Here is a 27,576-nt window from a genome sequence, read left to right as displayed (position 1 = left end):
AGGTTGACATTCGTATGATACCTTCGTAACCCTCTCTCACTGGTTTAACTCCTCAGGGGTGCCTAGAACACAGTTCAACTAGTCTGGCAGTCCTTGAACTGTAGGAAGTGATCTGACCTGCACCCCCATTGGCCTGAGGTGGCTGAGGGTGGAGTCTGTGAAGGTTCAGTGTGGTCTTTCATCTCCCCAGCCTCTTGGGCCTCAGCACTCACCAGGACCTCTGCGGCCCCAGGACTTTTGCTTATGCTGTCCTGTGTGGAACTACCAACCCCCCACCAGCTCAACTGTCACTTCCTTGGCTGGGATCCCAAAGCACTAAATGTCAGGAATCAGCAAGTGGGCTGCAGCACCCATCATCCTTGTGATGGACAGACCTCTCAACATAGGCAGATACTATGAAGATGTCTATATTCATGCTCCCTTTGTCCTCTTCGGTGGGAGCACAGAGAATTCCCACAAGGGACACTTAAATGGCATGCCTATGCATGTGGCCTACTTCTCTTAGCCCTTCACTTGCTCAGGGGGCCTGTGAACATGGCCACTGCACAGCAATAAGGCCCAACAGGATCGACATCATACGCCCTCCCTCACCAAGGCCCACCAGGTGGCACTCCCAAAGCTCCTCATCTGCCCCAGACAGACTCTGGCCAATTCTGGGCCCAGCGTCATTTCCCAGGAAGGCTTAACCAGGTCTCTTTCAACATGAAAGGGCTGTTTGCCTTCACTAGAGGACAGCCATGTCTAGGTACAAATTCGCCTGCCCTGCCCATTGGTATCTCTACCCTGTCTCAGGCCCCCACCAGTGACTGCTCTGGTCAAAGCCCGATCCACAGCAGAGGACCTGCAGGAACAGGCACTCATCTGTGGGACTTACCTGCTCTAACACACCACCTGGAAGTCGCTGGGTTTATGGAGAACTTGGTAATGGTGAAGGGATGGGGCTGTGACAGGGGAAATACGGTGCTTTAACTATTATATGACCCACCCCAACCCCCCGACACAGCCAGCCAGCACACAGGTCTGAGAATCAAGGTATGAATGTGGAACTGTCTCTTAATACACCCAGGTGGGCTGGCGGTGTGGCTCAGTGGTAGAATGCTGGCTTATCATGCACAGGGTCTCGGGTTTCATCCCCAGCACTGCAAAAAAAAGAAAAAGAAAAAAAAAAAAATCTGAGCAGACACAAAGCCATGGCTGTATTTCTCCTCTGCTTACATCCGCAGCTTTCTCATCATTGGGAAGCTTGCTGCCAATGCACCTCCTGTGCCACAGCCAGGCCAGCTGATCCCACCCGGGCACGATTCCTGCCCCTGAGGGTCCCCAGGTGACTCTCATGCACGCCAGTCTGAAGGCATGGGGCTGTCCTGAACCCTCCACGTCCTCTTCCTGTCCACACAAGGAGAAACAAGGTCAAACAGCAGTGGGCCAAGGAAGGGTGCACAGGGTCCCAGGCCTAGCACGACTACGGGGCCAGGCCACTTCTCCAGCTGCTGCTCGCACTCGAGGCTCACACTTCCGGCCACCCTGTATCAGCAAGGAAAGAACGGGCCAGACTGCAGAATAAAACGTAGCTTTATTATGACATAGGAAAGACTACAAGCCATCAGGGAGCAGAGCGCCAAACAGCCCCTCAAAACGACAGGGAAAGGGCAGGTGTAAACATCTTGGTAATAAAATCTCCAAACACAGCACAATCATTGGAATTTTTTCTTACAATTTTTGTTTTTAAAGTTATAGTAAATGAAACGAGTCACTTTGAATTGTCAAAAGAACTGCGATTTTACACAAGTGAAAGCATACACACCAAGCCAAAACACAAGAGCACTCGGGTATGTCTCAGGGATGCTGCTAACAGGGACACGCAGGGGCCATCCTGGGGTCCAGGGGAGCAGAGCCCGGGCCCGGCCCCCGGCTGCTGCCTGGCTGAGGAGTCCCAGGCACAGGGACGCTGTCCACACCACCCTCAGGCCACCCAGGCCCCCAGCACTCCACACAGCTCAAAAACATTGCCTCCAGATTTCTGAAGAGGGCGAGTCCACCTGTCTCACCATGAAGCACTAAATGACAGCCAGCATCTCAGAGGTGCAGACTCTTCCTAGCACACGGGTCATGAACGTGCATCGGGTTGTCACCCAACGAGTCCCTCCACGGTAAGACACACTTTGGGACAATCTGAACACCTTCCTACACAGGGTGGTTAACTGGGAAATGGTAAAACCATTCTCCTGACCGACGAGCCAGACGGGGAGCTAAAAGAAGGGATCCCTATATGCTGCTCCTCACAAAGTCAAGTCACATGAGCAGAAACACGGACCCAGTGCTGAGGGTCCTGGCCGAGGGCAAGGCCCAACACGAGCTGAGTGTCCAGGGGCCTCCCAGCTGGACAGAGCTAAGTGCTTAGAGTGCCAAAGCCTCAGTAAAGGAGAGAATCCACCTGAATATGGACGTCTCAAATGGTGCCTATAAAAAGGAGCACAGCTCCATCTTTCTCCCCATTCTACAGTCCCAGTGCAGTGGCACAAGCTGAGACAGGAGGGGTGTGGCAACGGAGGACGCAGGCCCAGCCCAGCCACAGGCCAGAAAGCCCAGCTAGCTCACCTGCTGGCTTCACACTTGCGTCTGGACACCCCGCAAGTCAGGGTGCTGAGGCTCCCCGTTTAGACGCCTGCAGGCTGCCTTCAGTTCCGCCTCCTTTCCAAAAGATTTGTTCCTGATTAAAAGACAAAAATCTGTTCCCGAGAAGATCTTCACAGCACAGTACACAGACAGGCCGCCTGGGGCTGTGCCTGACAATCGGGGCCCGTCCATGCTTTCCAATAATGCTTATTTAAAAAACATGCTTTAGTTTATATTCTTTGAACACAGAAACACAACAGAGATGAACTGGGAAGTGTTCACAAACCGCACCAGCGAGGCTTCGCCATACCTGCCGACCCCGTGGCAGGTGTTTGGGTTTCTTGGGTTCTGAGTAAGCAGCAGCTTCTCAGCTCAGGTCCCCTGCCTGCCTTTGTGTGGCCTGTCAACTATGAGAAATTTTCTTATTTTCAAATAGTTAAAAAAAATTTATTTTCTTGACACATGTAAATTATACAAAATTCAAATTTCAGGGCCCATAAATAAAGGACTACTGGAACACAGCCAAACTCACTGTTCACATATTACCTATAGCAGAGACCCTATAGCCCACAAAGCCTCAGATTCTCACCTGCCGGCTCTTTATGAGAAAACTCTACCTAGCCCTGAGACTGCTCATTTCCTTCTCCCCAACACCAGGATCCTGCAGTCCATGCAGACAGCGCTCCCGGGCAGGCAGAGCCGGAGAGATGGCCATTCACAAACTAGATCCAAACAACGCTTCCGTCCCCAGGTCCCCAGGTTGTAATTTCTCAAAAATGGACTAACAATCTAAGTTTGGGTTTGAATAGCTAGATACATGCAAGATATCTTACAAGGAACTTCCTCAACCAGCTCCGAAACAACCTCATCACAAAAGCATTTCATTCCTGCTCCAACTGAAGTCACAGCAAGTGCAGAGAGGCACATGGCCTCCAGCAGGGTCACTCAGCTTCAGATCCAACACACCAGCCACCACGCAGCCCTGCACAGGCAGCAGGACCAAAGATCAGGAGGAAAATGGGGGAAAGGGACCATGGAACCACGGGACAACGCTCCGTTTACTCCAAAATCAAGACACTAGATCTGAGCTGCAGCCCCGTCCCCCGTCCTCCTCCGCCGCCTCTGCCTGCTGCGAACCACGGAAGGGGGAGAGCGGCCAGGCGGGGAGGGAAAGGGCACAGCAGAAACAGCACCAATTAAAAAGCAAGACTCACTCTTGAGAATAAAGAAATGATCTAGATTTCATTATAAACTCGATAGTCATTCACTTTACTATTATTACATTTATGAAATTCACCATCGTGGAAAAAGAGAAAAGGGAAAGGGGATAAGAAAATGTCTATTTCTAGAAAACTGAGAGAACATCTGGGCTGATGCTTCCACATGCAGTTGACACTAAATTACCTGCAGAGCAGACGTGCTTGGAACCTGCACCAGCGCCCCCAGGCCCTGGGCTCTGGGGCAGCCTTCCAGCTGCAGGAGACAGTGGGAGGATGGGGCTCCCAGCCCACACTCAGCCCGCCGCCGCCCCAGGCCTCTGCCCTTGCCTCCACCTTGGTCTACACGCGATGGACCCATTATTTTCATCAGGTAGGCACCTTTTTAAACTGTGTGCATGGTAGGACAAAAGGAAGCACCAGGCAGAGGCAGTTTCATGCCATGAGGATGCCCCAACCCCAGATCTCCCAGTTTTGAGGAGCACAGGAGAGACGCCAGTGACAGATTCCCTCGGCTCCTTTCCCATCCAGGGCACGCGTCCTGACGTATGCTCAGGAGGGCAGTTCACGTCCACTCTGACACCTGACTCCCGGGTGCAGAAGGATCACGTGTGCAGGCTCATCTATACAGGAGGGGTGCCGTGGTGGTGCGATGTCGGGGAAGCTGGGGGTCTTCTGGTGAGGCTTGCCAACTCCTCGCCCTCCTTTTCTCTGACCAGCTGTGGATGAGGCTACTCGTATTCCAGGAACTGTTTGTGGTAGAACAGCAGGTATCTGAGGAGGCAGAGGAATACTGGCTTTATGCCAGTTCCGAAGACATTCAAATCCAACAGCCCACGCCAAGCAAGCACGTGTGCATGTGGCCTGCGTCTGACTTCTTGGTTGGTTCTGGTTTTTGAGTCCTCAGGGACAAGAGTCCCCCTGCTGAACTGCCCTGTCCCCATCAAAGTGGCCTAACCACCCGCTGCCTGCCAGGAAGTTACCACAGCTCATCCAACTCCTGCAGTCCTCTGGCACTGCCTCTTCTGTCCCTGAAGGACACTGCCCTCACGGTGGGCCTACTGCTCACTATGACCACCACGACAGGGGTAGCCGACTCCTGCAATGCTCTCAAGGTTGCACTTCAACAACACACAGACCTTCTCTGAAAACCTCTGCGGGGGCTACCCGGATGCTCTGAGTCCATGTTCATCCCCAAAGGACTTCCTGGCAGCTAGACTGGCCTCACCCCTGGGCCAGGAATCCTGCTGTCCATTCAGGAATAAGGACCTAGGGTAGCTCAAGGTAAATGAGAGGGGTCCCCTCAGTCCCTGAAGGGGCAAAAGTTTTCTGTGCCCAAAGGAACAAATCCAGGAGAGAAGAGAGGAACTGATGAAGAACTGATGGTCCTGGATCACAGCGTGGGTGCTCTGGGAGTTACGTGACACATTCTCCTCTCCCACCGCCCATCTAGGTGGTGTCCTACCTGGAACAAGCTCTCATTATTTCAGGAAATAATGTGAACATCAAGAGTCACTCATGAGGCACTAGAAAGAGACGTGGCTTTGGACCCAAATGACAAGGGGGCAGAATGGGATACGGCTGCAACCATGAGGCCTCCTCCAGCCCCCACAGGAGCCACGTACCCTTCGCTGTCCAGCACATCCTTGATGCTGGCCTTGGTGATGATAGCATCATCACACTTGAACCACTGATCTTTGTGCTGACGGATGAAGCTGGTGTAGTGGCCACTCTCCAAGGTCCCTTGGTGGTTAACGACAGCAAACAGGGAGTACCTGGTAGGAGGAGGAGTGGGGAAGACTGAGGGCACTCCCAGCCCAGGCAGGCCAGAAGGCCACTGACCTGACCTAACAACACCAGCGGCAGCAGGAGGGAGCTGGGCCTGTCTTCTAGCCCTCCCAGCTCTCACTGGGGTGCAGCAAATCCCCAGAGCCACACTCAGCAGAAGTGGGGATCAGTGGTGGAGGCAGCGGTACCCACTCTACCTGTGCCACCTTTCTACAGTACTAATGGCAGGCAGAACAGAGCCCCTTAGGCCTGAAGGAAGTCAGAAGCTTGGGCAGGGGCAGCCCCCCACGGGAAACAGCCTTTGCTAATAGAGGTAACGGGAAGCAAGCAAGGAAGCAATTCAGAGGCCACAGGAAAAGGGACTTCTGCTGGTGCTGCTCCCCATGTGCCCACCCTGCCAACCCCGCCTGGGACATCCCCACAAGCCACCGCGTACTTGTTGTCATTGCTGAGGCTGTCGGTGGGCTGCTGGTACTGCCCGTTCATCCTGCTTTCTTTACTGTAACAAAGAGCAGCAAGACTCAGCATCAAAGAGACAGGAGGCTCTGACAATCACCAACACTGAGAAGGGTTCCACAAACGCTGCGAGAGGGGGCACGTCACAGGCTTTAAACAGAGACTGTCCATGCTGCAGTGGGGAGCAGGGCCCACTCTCTCGAGTAGATTCCCCCAGGCCTTTGCTGCCCCCAGGAGTCTGTGACGAGCCATCCTCCCACGGGTGGAGTGTAAGTTAGACCATCACCAGCTTCCTCAGAAAGATCAAAGACTGCTTACCCCTCCACCAGAACCTTGGTAAAATGGGAGGGGGCCTCCTGGAAACGAAAAGGCCCGAGTTCTGTTTAAGGCATTCACCCACCAAAGGCTAACAGAAGGCAATGAGATCTCTGAGACCCAGGTAAAAGCAGCAACCACTGTGTCACCTCCCCGACACGGGAAATCAAGGTCATGCTGACTCGTTTTCCCAGGGTGGGCTGACAATGCAGAGCTGTCATTCTGAGAATCTCATTTTATTTGGGATGGAAACCTGTGGACCACGGTGACAGGGCCACCAAAAGAAAGGACACGGGAAGATGTTGATACCTAACCACAAAAATTTGCTTGAGATGGTGCAATGAGCTGAACTATAGACCCTAAAAAAGTAATGTTCACCTCCCAATCCTCACAACCTGTGAGTGTGACCTTGTTTATAAATAAAGGTCTTTGTGAATAAGGACGCTGAGCCTAGATTATCTGGGTGGGCCCTAACTCTAATGACCAGTGTCTTTATGAGAGAGAATCCGAGGAAAATCAGACTCAGGGGTAGACCCCAAGGCCAGGGAACCGGTAGTGGTGTGGCCACAAGAGGATCTGGAGCCACCAGAAGCTAGAAAAGGTGAGGAACAGACGCTGCCAGATTTTCAAAAGTGGGCCCTCTCCAACCCCCTGATCTCTGGCCTCTAGAACTATGAGAAAATAAATCACTGTCACTGCAAGCCACCAAGTCTGTGGATGAAAACAAATACATCAGTAAGCAGCTTGGTTTATCTAAAGGTTAAATTTTAAGTGTTCTATAATATAAACATCTGAAAATAAAGAAAACAGAATCCACAATCAAAAAATTCAGCTGTTTAACAGCACTTCAAAATCTGTTCCTTCTCCTCATATCTCACCTCGATGAATTTCCAAGTTTGAAAGCTGATAAAGACTTGCTAGAGAAAAATTCAAAACAAACTATCCAAGGAAAAACAACTCATTTAAGTGGATCTTGGGTAGGATCAGGATAAGTAATTACATTTATGAAAAGTAAGCTTCTTATTACTTGTGACAAATGCCTCACCCTGGAAAGCGGATGCTGCACAACCACCCCAACAGGACGCAGAGACTCCTACCTGGAGGCCATGAAGGGTGTCATGTCCAGCTCCAGGGGGAAGGACACGTACGTGGTGATCTTCCGCCTCAGCTTGGCCGAGTGCTCAAATCGCTACAGAAATGGAGGAGGGAGAGGGAACAGCAAGGAGACTAAGTGACAGCGGCCCGTGGGCTGTCAGGGAGTCCCCTTTTACTTTCTGAATTGCCTTTGGGTCACATCTAGTGCTTACAGTTAGATTCAACAACCCAACGCTGACCCACACAGATCTGATGTATGAAGTTCAAGTCAAGCCTTGATGATCATGCTCCATGATAAACACCAGGGGTACAAGAAAGTGGCCTCATGACAAACACAGCAAAGTGCAGAAAACAAGACAAATATCCTAACCTGTAGCAACAAAAATGAACAGTCCCCTCCATCAAATGAAAGGCATTTCTAGGACTATATGTGGGCACCCAAATCCAGCTGCAGAGCTAGCACCTTTCTTTTAGCATTTTGAAGGTGTGTTGAAATAAGAATATGCAACATCAAAATCTGATATAGTGTCCCAAATATTGATTTCTGGCCCTTTCCAGAAAAAGCCTGCCAACCCTGGACTAGATCATAATTGCTTTAAGTAAAACAAACTAGGGGAGAGAGATGGGAGAATTTGGGAAGTAATAAAACTTCTACACACACACACACACACACACACACTGCAAGTTGCTCACATCCTATCTAGAGTCACTTGCTTTCTGTTACCATCACAAATCTGTGCAACAGAGGGTAGCACAGGATTAGGCCTCGCACCCTCTTGCTCCTTTGGCATGCCTACTGACTGGCCAGTTATAAAATGCCCTCAAGCTGCCACTGGGCTGTTTTCTGGAAAACTCACTTTGAGATGAAAGCAGGCCACAATGGGCAGCTTCTTCATAGTGAGCTGCTTGGTGGACTCCTGGTAGCTATGGCACCCACTGCATTTGATCTTGGCACTGCTTCCCAAGTGCTCCGGTCTGGTAAATCTACAAGACATTTTTTAAAGGTTTTTAGCTGGGCATGGTGGTGCACACCGGGAATCCCGGCAACTCAAGAGGCTGAGGCAGGAGGATCAAGTTCAAGCCAGCCTGGGCATCTTCCTGTCTCAAAATAAAAAGAGCTGGGTATGTAGCTCAGTGGTAGAGCACCTGCCTACTAGCACGTGCAAGGCCCTGAGTTCAATCCCCAGTATAGGGGCAGAAGGGGAGTTTTTAAGGAAAAAAGGAGGGAAAGAAGAGGGATAGAAAAGGAAGAACAAAAGAATATTTTATCACTTCTGTTAAGACTTGCCACAGAAAAATTTAAAGCATAAAATGTCCATCTGAGGAGAAGTAATTCACAGTTACGGTTTATAATTTTCACAATGAAAAAAACATGAAACTTTTTTTCCCATAATCTTTTCTCCAAACTTTTATATTACTGAAATTTATGACTATGTTAAATTATAAAGACTCTTAGAAAATGTTTTTGGTTGGTTGTTTGTTTTCCACAATCTGATACCCTATTTACTATCTGGACCTATCAATCCAACAAAGTCAATGTAGTTAAAAAAATTTAAACATGCAGCAAGATAAATCATAAAACCTTGTCCCTCTTCTAAGGAATACTTCCCTTACAGGGAACTCTGCAGAGCCTCTGAAGAGCATCCTAAGTCTTATCACCTGTCTAAACCAATGAAGTAGTGAAGGGACAACTTCAAAATGGCTGTTAAGTGCAAAACACCACAGATGTTCTAGCCACTTGCAGGACAGGCCACACACGTGGGAAGTAGGACCAGTGTTTAGTCCACACTGTGGTGCAGGTTGCCTGCCACAAAAGGTGGGGAGCATCACGTTCTGCTCTTTGCTCTCAGCTCACTCACTGGGTTGGGGTGAGTGGGAAAAGGTCGGTGGTCTGTGACACAGTCTACTCACCGAGTGGGGTGAAGTAGGAGAAAGTCGGTGATCTGTGATACAGACATGCAGTCTTGCAAAGCAGAAGACAGAAATACTAAAAAATTTGAAAAGAGCCAACCAGTGTGAGCTCCTGGGCACCTGCAGCCATCTGTAGGGTAACGCACATTCTCTCTATTCTATACTCTGGGCAGCAGAGAAAAAATGCTACCCTGGTCTGGCCCTGAATTTACAGCTTTCTCCTGACCAGCTACCACTTCTAAACACGGGAGACAAGGTTTTCCCCGCCCAAATGTCATGGTTGCCTTACCTCCGCAGGCAGTCGGTAAGTGTTGTGGTACCCGACGAGTGGCTCTCCCCATTCACCACACTGCCCTCGCTGCCTGGGCTCAGGGGCCAGAACGGGGTGGAGGAGCCAGGCAGATCCAAGCTGATGTCCCAGAAGGGGTCTATGGTGGTGGAGACGCCACTGCAGAAAGTGGAAACACGTCATGAGGGCTGAGGGCCATCGCCGCTTCTGTGCCAGCCTTAGGCAGCTTCTGTGCTTTCTTTGGGGACATACCAACACAGCCCTTTTGTTCCAAGAACGCCTGAGGGTGGGTGCTCAAGCAGGAGTACTTGAACCTGTGTGTCCTGGGTGGCCCAAGGTAAGGATGAATATAAATCCAGTAATGCAAGGGCTGCCCCTTAATGTCAAAATTTGGGAGAGCACCACCTTCATTTAGGGATTTTAAGAAGAGTAAATTTCCCAAGCCCTAGGTTCAGAGGCTCTGAATCCCTAGGTATACCTCAGCTGCATGTGGGAACTGGAGTAGCACCAATACCCAGAAACTGGTTATTGCTGCCCAGGGGGATCACAGAGATCCCCCCACCCCACATCACACTGAATGTACACTGACCAAGCTGAGCAGACTCTGCAGAATGTAAATCACTGGATTTGGCAAGGCCAGCTCCTCCTTGGAGATTTAATTCACAGTATTAAAAAAGGGAAACTCTTCAGAGTGGGATATTTGCCCAAGATATTTAAACAGAATATAAATCTGAAACAACCCCTTGCTAACAGAACTTGGTAGGTAAGGGTCTGTGAGAAACTCTACAATGCTCACAGCCAAGGCCCAAACAACCTCTGCTACGTAAAAGAAAACTGTATCTGCAACATCAAGCAGCAGGGACCTTTTTCCAGGACCCCATATGGACTGTGGGTGACAATCCACTGTGGGCTCTCAACAACCTTAGTAGATTGTGACCAGGGCTTTAAAAAACTAAACTGGAATAAAAACATGCATGTGCACTGAGGGGGAATGCAAGGTCCTCTGATTTCACTGCCAAGTGATGCTTGTCCATGTTCTGAGGCCTGAAGTGCTAAGTGGTGACTGCACCTGGCAAGAATGAAAGTCACCACCCGGGAGCAGATGGAAACAGGAACCGTGATGGAATAATTAGATAACCCACCAAGATTACAGATGTCAAGAGTCTGCCAGAGGTGAGCGAGCCCTTCCTAAAGGCAGCTGTTTTATTTGGTTTCAGATGTCAAAGAAATGTGAAGGATAACTCCCAAGAACACCCTGCTGGATTGAACACGAAGAAAACCCCAACACTGAGGGCCACATGTTCATGAGGACCCTGGCCTGACAGGTTTCTCCCTTACACTTCAGGACTCAGTGTAACAAGTGATGCTGATTCCACTTTAGCATTAAGGGTTCACTTAAAAAACTCCCCAGCACAACAGTTCTGCTGACTGGGGCTTGTGCTAAGATGTCGGTGTGGCCCACCCAGGTCCTGATGCTGCAGCGGATTGTGTCTGGCTGAGGGCTGCACTTACTGGCAGACCTGGCACGTGACATCAGACTGCAGCCCGCCTGTGAAGATCTGGTCGATGATGCAGTTGCAGTGATTGGGGTTGTTGGCCTTCTTCCCATTGTCATCACCTGGGGACAGAGCACAGCTTTGTCATCACATCTGTGCACCTCCAGGACAGCAGACAGCACGTTCCCTCACCCACCCAGAGAAGGAAGGAGGAAACCAGGATACTGACACTTTAAAAGGTGGGTAAAGACACCTGTGATTCCAACGGAGACTTGACAAAGGGGCACATCATGGTTTTAATCTCATGAGAGATCCAAGCACCTAGATGCTAATACTCTTTGTTCTCTCCTTAGCATCTGTCTTGGCAATGAAGTGTCCTAACACCTAACAGCTTGGTAGGATTATCGATTCTGTTTTTCATATGCAGAATAACTGAATAAATATTTTCCCAGAGAGAAAGCCCAATAATAATGATCTGGACCAGACATACCAGAGAAACACCTTTCTCCTCCCTCAACCAGACCGTGCCTCCCTCAAGATGTGTTGCAGCAGCCCCAACCCACCGTTCCTCATCAGCTCCACACTTCCTGACTCCCAGGTCCTCCCTGGGTTCCATCCACACTCTACTTAGATAAGCAGATATACAACTTCAAGAGCAGAGTACAATATATATTTAAAATATACATTGTAACTTCATTCAGCTAAAAGGGGGATGATGATGTAGCCATTTACATATACATTATGTATCAAAAAAACAGAATTATTACAGAATGAAGAATGTCCACTCTTTTGAGAGCAATCATCCAGATTTAAGATTAGAGGAAAACACTGCCCAAAAGAACCTCGAATTCACAAGGCAGAATGTTACAAGGTATGGAAAGTGCGTACAGGAAGATGTAATGAAAGATGAGCTGAAGATGCCCCAGAGCTGACAACTCATGAACAACACAACCAAGCGCATCCAGGACCCACAACCTGTGCCAAGTCTCTGATAACTGCATTTTTTTGGTTTGTTTGTTTTGCAGTGCTGGGGATGGAACCCAGAGCTTTGCGCTTGTCAGGCAAGCACTACACACGAGCCACACCCCGAGTCCATGACTTTGTTTTTAATGAAAAGAGCTGACATTTCTTTCCAGGAGCGGGCAACAGTCGTTTCACGGTTTTTTGTTCTACAAACATTTTAACAGCAATGCATTTTCAAACAATTTTCAGTACAGATTTCTCCTGCTTATGGAGGGTCTTAATTACCTTCATAAGATGCTTATAGTAATAATCTTTAATTTAATAATCTTTCATGGTGGCTCTTTCTGTATGTATGACACACATCATTCAAGAAAATCCAATATAATCTAAGCTATTCAGCAACTTTCATTTGGTTCTCAGGGCAAGTATTAAAAGCACATATGTTTTAAGAGGAAAAAAATTTTAAGTACCAACAAAACAGAACCCAAAGCATGAGAGCTGATTCAAACAAGCCATCTCATGTCAAGCATTGGGGCTCTGAGCTGGTGCCATAGGCTCTACAGGGCACTGGTGCAAGGGCCACCATCCTGAGCATAGCCTCAAAAGACTGAACGGCACTAGGAAAGCCAGCTGCTTTGTTCTTTAAAAGATACCAATTCAAGAGAAAATGAGCTGGGCAGGTACCACCTACATTTAGCTGAACTAGCCCAGATCCCAGGGAACCCGATGGGAACCAGGTCTCTTCTTACTGCAGCAGTGCCTTCAGAGGTGAGATCTGAACCTGCAGCCACAGCATCACCCTCCCTCAGACCTACTGAACTAGACACCAGCAATGTAAGAAGCCAACAACCCACGTCCAAGCTTCATGGCAACCTGCAAGCCCTTGGAACTGGGAACTCTACCAGAACCAGGAACTCCACGAGGAAAAAAAGGAAGGGACCCAATCATGCTTCGAGCTACCCACCACTCCACCTGAATCTCAACTTCCTACCCTAGGAGACACCGTGCCTCCTCCCCACCTCAACCATCAAATCCCACCCATATCCAAGAACCCGCGAAGGGGGACCGTGCTCCCAGGCAGGCTGTGGGACTACGTTAAGGAAGAAGCCATGTTCCATTAAAATCCCAAGAAAGAGCTTAAAATAAAAAGCCTTTGATCAGAATCAAAAGAGGACTGCAATCAAAACCAGGGACGCACCAGCAGGTGAACAGGCTTGGTCCCCTGATCCCAGTGCTCTATTTCAGAGCAGCAATCGTTTGTGGTCTCCCCAAGGGAGGATAGTTCTGACCATTAGTCACATTCAGAAGCCTCAGACATGACAACTCAGAGGAGCCACAGAGCAGCCACAACACGCCGAGGCCTCCGAGCTTTCACTGTTGGCGATGATGGGTCACAGGGGATCCCTACCATGCGGCTGCCAAAGGACACGTGAAACTACTTTCTCCTCTTAAAAATAAACTATAAGGAACCTCCTTAGGAAAATATGATCATATACGGTCTATGCAACAATAGTGGGGGTTCTCGGCAATGTCCCCCAGTTTTGGACGTGCATGCACACTTCCCCTCTTTGCTCCCTTTCAGAGGGAAACCCCCGTCATAACCTGAGGAAGGCGCCAGGACAGAGGGGGCAGAGCGGCCCACCTTTGCAGTGCCGGTGAAGGACGTCCAGGGCCGCGATGAGGAACTCGTGCGCGTCCTGCTGCTCGTAGCCGGCCAGGTGGCGTGCGTGGGTCCACACCAGGTGCAGCAGCTTGTAGGGGATGTGAGGGGACCGGTGCCCAGAGTAGAACTGCTCAGGGAGAAGAAAAGGGGGACTGTGGGAGCACACTGGACCTGAGCATGTGACACCATGGAAGTGCTGAACAGCTGTCCAGGAAGGGCACTGTCTGGTTTGACAAAACCATCTCTCTTTCTTTAAAGCTGAATTTTATTTTTATTTGGACTTTCTGGGCTTTTGGAGTCTGCATAGGATTTTCTCCCTCCCACCACCTAATTTTTAAAGATAAACCCACATGATGAATTGTAACTTGCTAATGAAAGCAAATGAAAATAAAAATACCTTGACCTCTTGAGGACAGGACACACACCTATAATCCCCATGACTTGGGAAGCTGAGGCAGGAGGATTGCAACTCTGAGGCCAGCCTCAGCAACTTAGAGAGACCCTAAGCAACTTAGCAAGGCCTTTTCTCAAAATAAAAAAAATAAAAAGGGCTGGGGATATAACTCAGTGGTAAAGCACTCTTGGGTTCAATCACCAGTCCAAAAAAAAAAAGAGGACTTAATATGCCCAATGTCACCTCATACAAAGCACCAGGCAAACCTCAGGTCAGGGTCCCCACTGACATGAACATTTCAGATCTTACCATCTGACCTAACATGAACTTTATTTAGAATAGAATAGATTCATAATTCTGAACAAAATGACACGGTAACCAACATACCATTATTAATGATAGGCTGGGGGTGGAGTTCAGTGGTAATGCTTGCCTAGCATGCACAGGGCACTGGGTTCCACCCCCAGCACCACAAAAAAATAAGTAAATCAAGAATCTCAAAGTTAGCTTTGTTCTTTTGGATTTAGAAGAATTCACACACTCATGAGATTCCTTTGCTTGACAGTAAATGGCAGTTGTTCACCTAGCAGCAACGTAAAGTGGACAAGGAAACAAGATGCTCAACTCCTCCACAGGCTTCAAGTCTTACACTTGTAAGACGCTGAGAGGTGGACAGCCACTATAAGAAAGAGATGCTAATACTGGGTTAGCATCCCTAAAACTGAAAATCTGAAATCCAGAAGGCTTTGTAACCCAAACCTTGAGAGTGCATGGTGTATTTTGGAGCATTTTGGATTTCTGTTAGTGATGATCAATTAGTAAGGTCTATCAAATACAATACAAAACACCCTGAGACCTGACACACTTTGCGTCCCAATCATTTCAGGTATTCTGGTCTCCAACAATTTCAGTCTGTTCAGTAATACAATCCCCACAGTTACCAGTACGTTGTAGGAGTCAGAAATGGGTTAGGCTAGGTCTATGGCTATACCACTCTGAATGCGCTGATCTTGCCCAATCTCAAAAACTAAGCAGGGTCAAGCCTAGTTAGACCTGGATAGGAAAAATGACTTCTGCTAGGATAGAGACTGGCAAACTGTTTCTGAAAAAAGCCCAAAAGAGAGTAACTTCAGCTACAGGCCACATGGTCTCTATCCAACTACTCAACTCTGAGGCTGTGGCCCAAGCAGCCACCAACAGTACGTGAGCCAGTGGGTATGGCCACGTTCTGACAAAATAGCAAGATGACTGATAAAAGCAGGGGAGGCTGGGCCTGCCGACTGGTCTTCCTAGAGGCCTATAGGGCAGGCAGCATCCCCATTTTTACACTGGAGTAAATGAGTGACCTGAGCTCTAAGAACCCAGTCGGAAGCACTAAGCTGGTAGGTCCTGAGGCCTCAGCCCAGACGTGTCTGGACCCTGTGTCCAGAGTTCCATCCTGCACCCTCTCTCTAGTCAGACACAGACATGGATGGACACACTGAGTGCAGCCACAGTCAGATCAAGGGAACAGAGCCACCCACGCAGGGCAGAGGCTCACAAGAGAAGAGGCCTCTGATGAAGCACGCCTGGCAGTGAGAGCAACAGAGGAGACCCACTTCCCTCGAGAATGAAACAGGAAAGAGGCCAGCACATCTACTGGCCTTCCCGAGATCCAGTGTGGCCGACAACAGGATTTAAGAGTGAACTGCCAGTGTTTACAGAGATGAATGTGTTCCACCAGCTGACTCTGCCACAACCCTTGCAAGGGCTCCTTTTCTCATCCTGGGTCAGCAGTGTGTCTCCAAAGGCCATGCCCACAGCCTCTCATCTAACAATCTCTTTTGGAAAAACTGTCTTCCATAGTTAAAGCACATATCAAAAATTTATTCACTACATAAAGTTCTGGAAATTTATCATGGCCAATCCTTTTTTTAAGGCAAAAGAAAGCAGTTGTAAAATATTCCACAGCACAGTTGGTAGCACTCACCTCCTGGAAGAGTGAGGACATCTCACAGACCAGACAGGAGCTGGGGCTCTGCATCTCACACCGGTGTCTGTCAGACAGGAAGAAGTCGCGCAGGAGTGGTGTGTGGGTCAGAGCCTGGACGATGCAGTTCATGAAGCACGTGTTCCCAAGGTTGATCAGCCCCCGCAGACCTGAGAATGAAACCAGAGACATCGGGAGTTACTTGTGCACTGAACTACGGGTAGTGTACTGCCACGTGCTAGGGGCTTCCTTTTGGTCTGCATGATCACCTTCCTTTATTAGTTCACTCAAGAAGAAAAGAGCAAGAAGAAATGTAATACTTTCCTAATTTTTAGACCATTTTTATATGAACTGTGTTGAGGAATATCCACTACCAACATCCCTTCTTTCTCTTTGGCCGTTATGTTTTTAAAACCACTGCCCAATTGTGTTTTCGATAAAAATACAGGTTGGAAAAGAGCCTCCAACAAAACAAATTGCTTTTAAAATGTTCTAAAATGCATTTCTCACTTCTTACAATACTTACCAAACACCCTCGCATAGCCACATCACTTCTATCACTGAAGATTAACCTGGCCAAAAAACACTTGGGTTCCTTAAGACATGCAAACTCTAAAGGTCACAGGGCAGGAACCATCTCCACTCATTCCTCTGCACCCCAAGCCCATGGCAATCCCTGTAGAGAGCAGGGTGCTTGTGACCTGGATGCTGAGCAGGCCAACCAATGACATGCAGTTAAGCAGGAATTAAACAGACTCCTGCTGCATTATGAGCCTAGGAGTGGAAACAGACTGCTCTGCAAGATGCCCTCTACCCACCTATGGTGCAGTTAGAGGTGATCTTCCTCCTTTTAGGATTGTGTTTCAGCAGTTCCAGCTCCCGTTTGGTTGGTTCCCAAGTTGAAAACTTCTCTCCAGCACCTAAGGAGATGAAAGACAGTTCCAAGTGCTGTTCGCTCAATTTTCAAGTGTGTTTATAAACAAAAGTTGTGGGGTTCTATACTTGTTATCAGGCTGTATTTGAAAGAGCGGCAGCCCTGATATCAGGGTTTTCTAACACCCTACCACACAGATGGGTGACCGGCTCGCCTTTGATGGGGGTCTATGAATACACCACATTTCCTGCAAAACTGCCCATTAAAGCCACCCCCAACATGAATACAAGATGATTCCTTTTTCAAATGCCTCCAGTCCCTGAGTACAGAGACTGCAGCATCCGTTTCACTCAGTCCTGGGTATTCTCTATGACCAAGTTTTGCCCTTGACGGACCTGAGGAGACCACAGGGTTAAGAGACAAAGCAAGTAGGTAAATTCAGGCAGAACCCAACCTTGCATCTTCCAAGCCTTCCGCTGTTCCTCTTTGGCAATTATTTCCATGTCTCTGTCGTAGATGTAGTCCTGACACAAGAAGCAATAGATACCTCCATACGTGAGATCGATGGCTGCAGAGAAAGAAGGGAGACAAGGAAATTCAATTTTTTTTTTCAAATTTTTTAGTGATAGATAGAAAACAATATCTTTATTTTGTTTATTTATTTTTATGTGGTGCTTGGGATTGAACCCAGTGCCTCACATGTGCGAGGCAAGTGCTCTGCCACTGAGCCACAACCCCAGCCCAAGGAAATTCAATTTAACATGGAAGGCAATGCTTCAGGACTCAGGCATACAAGTCGAGTTTCTTAGACAAAGTGTGACATTTAAAACTAGTATTTTAGATTCATAAGGATTCCTGGCCACCTGACAGGGTAAAAATGCTTTACTACACTGAGAATTCCTGGTGCTATGATGAAAAAGAAAGCAAGCGATGTGTGCTGTTACTTCACAGATAAAGGCTATTAACTGCTCTTTTTCTAAGAACAGAGGGGAGAGTTTCTAATCAGACAACTCTGACTTCTCAGCCAGAGCTGCCTCCCGCCCACCTGGACATGGATCTTTTATGCTTTCTCAACTGCGCCATCTGGAAAACAGGACCAATACCTGGGCTCTTAATTACTTTATTCTATGGACAAAGTCCTTTGGGCACCTGAAATATACTTTCTGAATTCAACAATTAAAAAGGGGGGTGGGCTGGGGTTGTGGCTCAGCAGTAGAGCACTCGCCTTGCACGTGCAAGACCCTGGGTTCGATCCTCAGCACCACATAAAATTAAAAAATTGAAATAAAGGTATGGTGTCCAGTTAGAAGTAAAAAATAAAATTAAAAAAAAAATGGGTGTAGGGGCTGGGGATGTGGCTCAAGCAGTAGCGCGCTCGCCTGGCATGCGTGCAGCCCGGGTTCGATCCTCAGCACCACATACAAACAAAGATGTTGTGTCTGCCGAAAACTAAAAAATAAATATTTAAAAAATTCTCTCTCACTCTCTCTAAAAAAAAAAAAAAATGGGTGTGCATCAAGCACCATCAGATGTATGGGACAAGGTAGGAGGATAAAAAGCACAGATTTAGAACAACTTGGATTAATCCTCGCTCTGCCAACTACCAGTTATGCACCTTTCATAAATTACTCCACTTCTTTGAGCCTCAGTTTCCTCTTTGGTAAAATGGTGACAGTACAGCAGCACATCTCTTAGGTTTGTGTGATTATTAAATCAGGACATATAACTTAAGTACATCACATGATAAATACTAATGTCTCTTAATAAAACAAAGATTTTGTGATACACTGATCCGTCAGCATCTGTGGGAGATTAGTTACAAGACACCCCTGGATATTAAAATCTGCAGGTGCTCAGGTGCCTTATGTATAGAGTACAGTGTTTACATATAACCTACACATATCCTCCTGTGTACCCCAAACCATCATTACATTACGTATAACACCTAACACCACGTAATGCTAGGTAAACGACTGTTAGGTTGTACTGTTAAGAATAGGGGGGAGTCTGTATGTGTTTAGTACAAGCACAATCTCCTCCCTGACCCCAAATATTTTCTATTGCAATTGGTGAAATCCATGGATGCAGAACCCGGAGGAAAGGCCAACTTTCTTCAATGTCTTAAGTTACCATGACTCAGATTAATACTCTGGTCAATCTCAAGAGACTCTATTCTTACCATCTGAGGTAAGAACAGAGTCTCTTGAGAAAATGGTGCCAGGACAGTGTGGTGTCCACACACAAATGAGGCTGGATCCCTACCGTACACCACATGCAAATATCAACTCAAAATGGACCACAGACCTAAACATGAGACAAAACTCTCAGGAGACAGCACAGGGATGAATCTTTATGGCCTGGGATTTGGCCATGGATTCTTAGATTTGACAGCAAAATATGAGCAAAAACGGAAGAAAAATGGATAGCCAGGCATGGTGGTGCACACCTGGAATCCCAACCACTAGGAGTGCTGAAGCAGGTTCCACTGAGGCCAGCCTCAACAGCTTAGTGAGACCATGTCTTAAAGTCAAATAAAGTCAGCTAGGTGCCAGGCGCAGGGGTGCATATCTATAATCCCAGCAATTTTGGAGGCTGAAGCAGGAGGACCACAAGTTAGAGACCAGTCTTATTAACTTAGTGAGGCCTTAAGCTATATAGCAAGACCCTGTCTCAAATTAAAAAACAAAAAGGGATGGGAATGTAGCTCAGTGGCCAAGCACCCCCGGAATTCAATCTCCAGTACAGGTTCAGTTCCAGTAACACCCTCCCCAACCAAAAAAAGAAAGAAAAAATAGGAAAGATTGACTTCATCAAGATTAAAACTTTGCCAGGCACGGTGTCATACACCTGTAATCCCAGTGGCTCAGGAGGCTAAGGCAATAAGTTCAAAGCCAGCCTCAGCAACTTAGTGAGGCCCTAAGCAACTCATTGAGACCTTGTTTCTAAATAAAATGTAAAAGGAGGGGAGGGGAATGTGGCTTAGTGGGTTCACTCTCTAGAAGCAAGCAAAAAAAAAAAAGTTAACTTTAAATCAAAAACCATCACCAAGAAAGTGAAAAAGACAACGTAAAAAATGGGAGAAAATACTTGTGAATCATACATCCATCCAGAATAGAAAGTTACACACATCATAATATTAGGAACAAAAAGAATCCCATTAGAATATGGGCAAATGGACTCAAACTGGTATTTCTTCAAATATACAAAAATGACCCAAAAGGTGCATAAAAAAATGTTCATCAACATTGGTGATTAAGAAAATGCAAACTGGGGGCAGGGGCTGGGGCTCAGTGGTAGAGCAATTGCCTTGCATGTGCGACGCACTGGGTTTGATCCTCAGCACCAAAAATAAATAAATAAATGAAATTAAGGTGCTAAAAAAATCTTGAGGCTGGGGAAGAATGCTTGCCTTGCAAGCCCAGGCCCCTGGGTTCAGTCCCCAGTACTGCAAAAGAAAAAGAAAAAAGAAAAGAAAATGTTAATCAAAGTCACGGAGATATGACTTCATATCCACTCTGAAAGCTATTTTTAAAAAGAAAAGGGTGAAAGTGTTGGCTGGTGAGGATGCAGAGAAACTAGATGCTCATACATTGTGTCGGCTGGTGAGGAGGCAGGGAAACTAGAACCCTCATACATTGCTTGTGGGAGGATAAAATGATGCAGACACCACAGAAAAGTTTGGTAGTTTAGCAAAAGTCAAAACATAAAATTAACAAATGACTCAGCTGTTGCATTTCTAGGTTTATATCAAAGAAAAATGAAAACATATGTTCACCTACAATTACACATACGTTCGTGGCAGTATTTATTCAATAGGAGCCCAAAGGTGAGAACGATCCAAATGTCCATCAACAGATAAATGGAGAAATGTGGCATATACACAATGGAGTATTACTCAGCTATACAAAGGAGTGAAATACCAACACATACTACAACTTGGATGAGTTCTGAAAATACACTGGAAACAGAAGTCAGATACGAAAGGTCACATACTTATGATTCCATTTACAAGAAATATTCTGAACAGTCAAATCCTCAAGACAGCAGATGAGACGCTGCGGGAATTGGAGGTGAGAGAGTATAATGGACAGGAGGTAGTGTTCTGAGTGTCCCCTCCTCTGTCCCTGAACTCCTGCAGGAGTTCCCATGCTCCAGGCCATCTCTCAAGGAACAGCAACCAACCCCACTAGTTCTCTCATGTGCGGCCATCTGAGGAGGACAATAATCTAGGCATCACAAGCACACCAAACAGGTTTCCCCCTTTAGCCAGGGAGAAGGGAAAGGAAAGAGTAGGGCAGGAGGGGACAAGGAAGTTTTTGCTAAAGAAAGCATACAGGCTTTGCAGTCTGGCAAGTCAGGACTCCAATGCTGGCACTGCGCTATCTCAGTCCTGTAACCTGAACAAGTTCCTTCATCCTCCTTACTCAGCCCATGTTACCATTGGCTCAGCAGGGCATCTATTTTTTCCCAGCAAGGCACCGGCACAGCACAGGGTCTGCTTCAACCTAAGGATCCATCTGTGGACAGGCAATAATGTTGCTAACCCTGTAAGGTGACAGAACACTGGGCTCAAATTTGTACCTGGTCACTGAACTGTCTGAACTCAATGAGGCACACAAGTAAAAGCACATTTCATCCAGCAACTGTCTTTCAACTGTAAGAGTAAAAGAAATTGAAGTTAAAGTGTAAAAAAAACGGGTATTGTAAAGTTTCTAAGCTGCAAAGCCTGAGTTAAAATGTCAAGGACCAGGTATTGTTAAGTTCCTATGCTACACCCAAAACCTGAAATTCCTGTAGCTGTTAGGACAATTCCCGGGACTGCCCAGTAAATATTCCCCCTGACCATCTAGTTGTTTAATAACCTAGGACCCTGTGCAGCTTGGCACGTAGGCATCTCAGGGCCCAAACCAATCAGTTTGAATGTACCCCCCTTCTTAGGATTGACCTATCACTCCCGCCCGACCTGTTCCCGCCAATGAATGTACTAATCATGTTTAAGAATTGTTGTTTGATTTTCCCGCGCCTCATGATGATTTGCTCTGATGTATGCAAAGCCCCCGTCCTCCCCAAAAAGTGTACTTAAGCACTGCTCAACCCCTGCTCGGGGCTCTGGGCCGCTCTCCCTTGTTGAGTGAGCACGGAGCCCCAGTGCGCTGGATTCTTCAATAAACCCCCTTTTGCGGTTGCATGAGTCGGTCTCTTGGTGGTCTCTTCCTCCGACATTCGCCGGACCCTTACATAACCTTTTAATATGCTCCATAGCTTTTTGATCATGTTACACTATAAGAATAATCTTTGGGAGAAAATAGCACTCATTTTCAAATACTAAAAAGTTCTGAATTAAAGCCTTCCATCTTCCACTGGGTATGCCTGTAATCCCAGAGACTCAGGAGGCTGAGGTTGAAGGATCATGGGTTCAAGGCCAGCCTTGGCAACTTAGCAAAATAAAAAGGACTGGGGATGTAACTCAGTAGTAAAGAATCTCTGAGTTCAATCCCCAGTACCAAATCAGAAATCAAAAAGCCTTCAATTTCCTATCATTTGCACAATTTTCAGCCCCTCAGGCCTGTGGGAATTTGGTCACATGGCCTATTCCTTTTTTAGTGAAATATCATTTATATACCATAGAATCCATTCAAAGTGCACCTATATCCACAGAGAATTGATTCCAGAATCCCCTGTGGATACCAAAACCCTGGGTGCTCAAGTTCCTTACATAAAAGGGTGTGGCATTTGCATATACCTACACATACCCTCCCATTTACTTAAAGTTATCTCTAGATTACTTAAATCACACCCAATTCAATGTAAATACTATGTAAATGGTTGTTACACTGTATTGTTTCAGGAATAATGACAAGAAAAAAGTCTGTATATGCTCAGGACAGACAAAATCATCATAGGTTCAACTATGGAGTGATGTCAGCAATGACATAATATTTCAAAAATATTTTCAATCAACAGCTGGCTGAATCTGCTCATGTGGGATCTAGGGATATGGAGGGGCATATCAATAACTTTCTTGTATGTTAGCATTTTTTAAATTGTGGTAAATATATACAAAATTTGTCATTTTAACCCTCTTGAAGTGTGCAATTCAGTGACATTAATTATGATCATAATGTTGTAAACCTATTATTACTCTACATATTTCAAACCTTTTTCATTACCTCAAACAAAAACTGCAACCATTAAGCATTCATTAAGCCCTTGCCCCATAATCAGAGACTGATGCAAAAAAGGCACCTGACAAAATTCAATACCCTTCCAAGATAAAACCAATGAGTTAACTAGGAGGAGAAGGCCAGTTCCTTAATATGACAAAGGACACATGAACACACAGCTGAAATGACAGTGGTGACAACCTGAAGCTTTTCTCCAAGACCAGGAAAAAGACAAGAATACCTTTTATACTATTGCTATTCAACACAACACTGCAAGGTCTAGCCAAAGCAATCAGGCAAGGAATGAAAAGAAAAAGCACTCAGATTGGAAAGAAAGTAGTATCTGTTTCCAGATGACACAATATTTTATGCAGAAAACCTTAAAGAGTCTACCCCTTCCCAAAGAAATAATCCATAAAAACTAATAATTCAGGGGCTGGGGCTGGGGCTTAGTGGTAAAGTGCTTGCCTTGCATACGTGAGGCACTGAGTTCAATCCTCAGCACCACATAAAAATAAATAAAGATACTGTGTTCATCTATAACTAATATTTAAAAAAAACAAAAAGCTAATAATTCAGCAAAACTGCAGGTTACAAAAACCAACACACAAAAACCAGTTTTATTTCTATGTAATAACAATGAGCAAACCAAAGAGGAAATTAAGAAAATAATTTCACTTACAATAGTATTAAAGCTAATAAAATAGCTCAAGAATACACTCAATCAAGTTTTATCATACACTAAAACCCACAAAATATTGCTAAAAGTTAAGACAAATAAATGAAACATGGAATGTTCATGGGCTGGAAGACCTAATGTTAAGATGACAATACTAGTCACCTGCCTATAGTGTCAACTACAAGGCTGAGGCACGAGGATTGCTTGACATCAGGAGTTCAAGGCCAGCCTGGATGATGCAGTGATAGCATCTCAACAATAAAAAGAGGAAAAAAAGACAATTCCACCCAGTAGTCTACAGATTCAATGCAACCTCTACTACAAACCCAAAGATATTTTTGTAGAAAGAAACAATCCATCTAAAACTCATGTGGAACCTCAAACGACCCCAAACAGCTAAACAATATTAAAACAGAAGAACAAAGTTGGAGGATACATTTATTGATTTCAAAATTTACTATACAAAGCTACAATAATCAATTGTGTGGCATTGATTAAAGACAGACATACAGACCAATGGAACAGAGCACCCAGAAATATAATCACTTGTGTACAGTTAAGTGATTTTTCAATAGGGTATCAAGATCCTTCTGGGGAAAGTCTTTTCAATAAATGATGCTAGAAAATCTGTGTCCCTAACATGCAAGAAGAGCAAAACTTTAGCTAACACCATATATAAAAATTAAGTGAAAATGGATCAAAGACCATGAAGTATAAAATTTAAATCATAACTTAAGGGAAAAAAAAGGCAGGGGGAACCTTCATGACTTTGGATTTGACAATGATTTCTTGAACATAACACTGAAAGCACAAACAACAAAAGAAAAAAATGTACTTGTCAGATTTTTGAGCTCTGACTTATCAAAATTTAAATCCAAAGTAGTGAGATTTTTCTTCTTCACATAGAAATTGATACTGAAAGTGACTGAAAAAATAGGTTTCAGAACCAATAATTATTTTCTTCTACCAAAAAAAAAAAAAAAAAGAGGAGACTGACGAGGTTCTCAGATGGAGAGAAATTTATTATGACACAATTACAAGACTGCAGGTGGACGCAGGAGCAGAATCAAAGATGTGGGTACTTGGGCTGCAGTTATAGCTCAGCGGCAGAGTGCTTGCCTGGCATGTGTGAAGCACTGGGTTCAATCCTCAGCACCACATAAAAATAAGTGAATAAAATAAACTAAAAACAAACACAAAAACAAAAAAAGATATGGGCATTGGAAGTAGCCTATTCATGCATCATGTCGTAAACAAAACACAAAACACACACCAGAGGGCCACATCTTTCTCCCATTCCATGGTTTTGTTTCCTAAAGCAACATTTATAAAAGCTTACTCATTCTAGTTGAAGTAAGGGCAAAATTTATCACTCAGGTTGCTAAAATGAATTAACATCACATTTACAAAGTGATTTTTACAGATCATGTTGGGTTAATAAGATTCTCCAGAAAATTTTTAAGTAAAAATATATTTCCAACATTCCATATTCTTTTAACCATACCATTATCTGGTTCTAAACTGATCTGAGATTCAATTACAGCAGGAACACATCATTTGTACTATTAAAAGTAGATATCACAGATGTCTATTACAGCCACACTGACCTCATCAGCATCCCTTCCCTCACCCATCCAATACAAAAAGTCATTACTGACTGTGGGGCCCCCTTTGGGTTTGTAGCTGACCAGAGCCCTATGCACCATTGGCTTTCCTCCCTGATAGGCCAGTTAGCTCACTGTTACAACTGAAGCCCCCAATTCCAAGCAGTCTTTTTACAGACCACTGCTATTAGATGGAAATCAGGTCCACTGGAGATGACTGAGTTACTATAATTTCTCCTACCTCAAAAATAAATAAATAAATGGCCCCTCACAAAACTTAAGGTGAATTACAAAGACACATGACAAATGGCTGAAGGGTGATGGAGATTGAACCCAGGGGCACTTTGCCACTGAGCTCCATCCCAGCCCTTTTTATTTTTTAAGCATATAAAAGGTAAATTCATCTTGATGCCACTCGATGTTAATGCTAAGTGGCCAAGGCTGGCCACCAACTTGCAGTCCTCCCGCCTCAGTCTCTCGGGGCACGGAGATCACAGGTGAGAGTCACCGTGCCCTGCGGATAATGGAGTTTTATTTGGTGAATTTTTGTATTTGCTTTAATATGAACTAGTCCATGTCAAACAGAAATTAAGAAACGTTTCCTTTACAACAAAAGTGCTGCTGCACCCAGCAGCATGCTGAGGTGACAGCCTCCGTGCCCCCACAACACAGCAGCTGGCTCATAAACACATCACACAACCCAGATGCCTGTTCTGCTGTCAGTCTACTTGCTCTTTCAAGGAGACTACAGAAGACATGTGTCTACTTTAGTCTTAACCAAAATACGGGGCTCAGGCTTCCCGTGTACACTGCCTACAGGGAGTCTGTGCAGCAACGTGACAAACCTGCATCATGTTGTTTGTGATTAGGATGTTTAGGCTAATGTTTTCCAGAGAGCGTGAGATTACAGATTTTTAGGAAAAGAAGCAGAAAAACATCTTTTGCTAGGTCCACATGAAGCGTTTTCCAAAAGAGTTTCTCTAGCTTGGACCCTCTGAAAATGATCTTGTAAAGGAGAGTCTCAAGACCTCACAAGCATTTAACTGAAGGTGCTACTTTGCAGGAAAGAAAGAAATATTTAATGACAACAGTAATTCCAATGATTTGGGAGACTGGGGCAGGAGGACTGCCAAGTTCAAGGCCAGTCTCAGCAACTAATTGAGGCTCTAAACAACTTAGTGAAACCCTGACTCAAAAAATAAAAAGCACTGGGGATGTGACTCATTGGTAAAGCACCTCTGGGTTCCATTCTCCAGAGCCGAATAACTAAATAAAACCAAGAGTAAAACAGTTTAAGTAACTTCAGAATGTAGGAGTTTGAATTTTTAAAAAATTTTTTTAGTTATAGATGGACAGATGCCTTTATTTTGTTTATTTTTATGTGGTGCTGAGGATTGAACCCAGGGCCTCACGCATAATAGGCAAGCACTCTACCACTGAGCTACAGCCCCAGCCCAAGGAGTTTGAATTTTTAAGCATATGAAAGAAATTTATCTTGATGCCACACAATGTTGAACTTGTCTTTTCATGAACTTGCCTACTTTGGTTCCTACTATATATTTCAAAGGGAAAAATGAAGATCTGATATTCATTCATAGGGAAAGCACTGAAGAATACACATCAAAGTTTCAAAGAAAGTTAGCCAAACACAAACAGTAGCTGCCATTTATCATTTAAAGTCACATAAAGTGTTAAAACAACTTAATAAGCCTTCAGGCAAACTGGGCACATCATCCATCTGAGCTCAGTTTATACCCTTCACTTCCCCTGTAATGTTTCACATGGAGGCAATCACAAAATTTACAGGACAGAGAGCTGGGTGATGCCCGTTCCCGCCTCAGGAGGGCGCCTTACCCAGGTTGTGCCGCTTGGACTTGGCGTGTTCGTGGATGTGTTTCTTATTGAAACAGCCAAAGAAGACGCAGTAGAGGCAGGAGTGGAGACGGTTCAGGTGGACGCCACAGACATGGCAGACGCAGGACTTTGCCTGAAATTCAGAGAAGAGAATCAGTAAGTAGTGCAGGAAGCAACAGGAGAGGTAAAAGGGAAATGCCGAAGCCAAGCCAAGCCATCCTGGAAGAAA

The 27,576-nt window shown here is 45.8% G+C and overlaps 2 protein-coding genes across 4 annotated transcripts in view; one reads left to right on the top strand and one right to left on the bottom strand.

Moving 5' to 3' along the window:
* The window catches only part of Tnfrsf13b (TNF receptor superfamily member 13B), a 36,534-nt gene extending 34,545 nt beyond the window's left edge, over positions 1 to 1,989 (top strand). Inside the window, exon 8 of one of the 3 annotated variants that reach the window (XR_007344724.1) lies at positions 1,224 to 1,989. The gene's annotated coding sequence lies outside the window, so the exon portion shown is untranslated. Of the gene's footprint in view, positions 1 to 56 lie in introns of all 3 variants that reach the window. The other 2 variants (XR_007344725.1, XR_007344722.1) reach the window with 2 other exon arrangements.
* Positions 1,555 to 27,576, bottom strand: Usp22 (ubiquitin specific peptidase 22; the record flags this gene model as incomplete). The annotated part of the gene is made up of 12 exons (XM_015503483.2): positions 1,555 to 4,607; positions 5,459 to 5,608; positions 6,058 to 6,120; positions 7,490 to 7,581; positions 8,345 to 8,471; positions 9,688 to 9,846; positions 11,200 to 11,305; positions 13,789 to 13,936; positions 16,173 to 16,342; positions 16,991 to 17,092; positions 17,501 to 17,614; positions 27,348 to 27,576. Coding segments are annotated over 12 exons (1,503 nt in total), but the record flags the coding sequence as incomplete, so codon positions are not given.

The sequence above is a fragment of the Marmota marmota genome, unplaced genomic scaffold (genome assembly GCF_001458135.2).
Source record: "Marmota marmota marmota unplaced genomic scaffold, marMar, whole genome shotgun sequence".
NCBI classification, from domain to species: domain Eukaryota; kingdom Metazoa; phylum Chordata; class Mammalia; order Rodentia; family Sciuridae; genus Marmota; species Marmota marmota.
The sequence above is the reverse complement of the archived record's forward strand: the minus strand, read 5'-3'. Positions and strand labels throughout refer to the sequence as shown.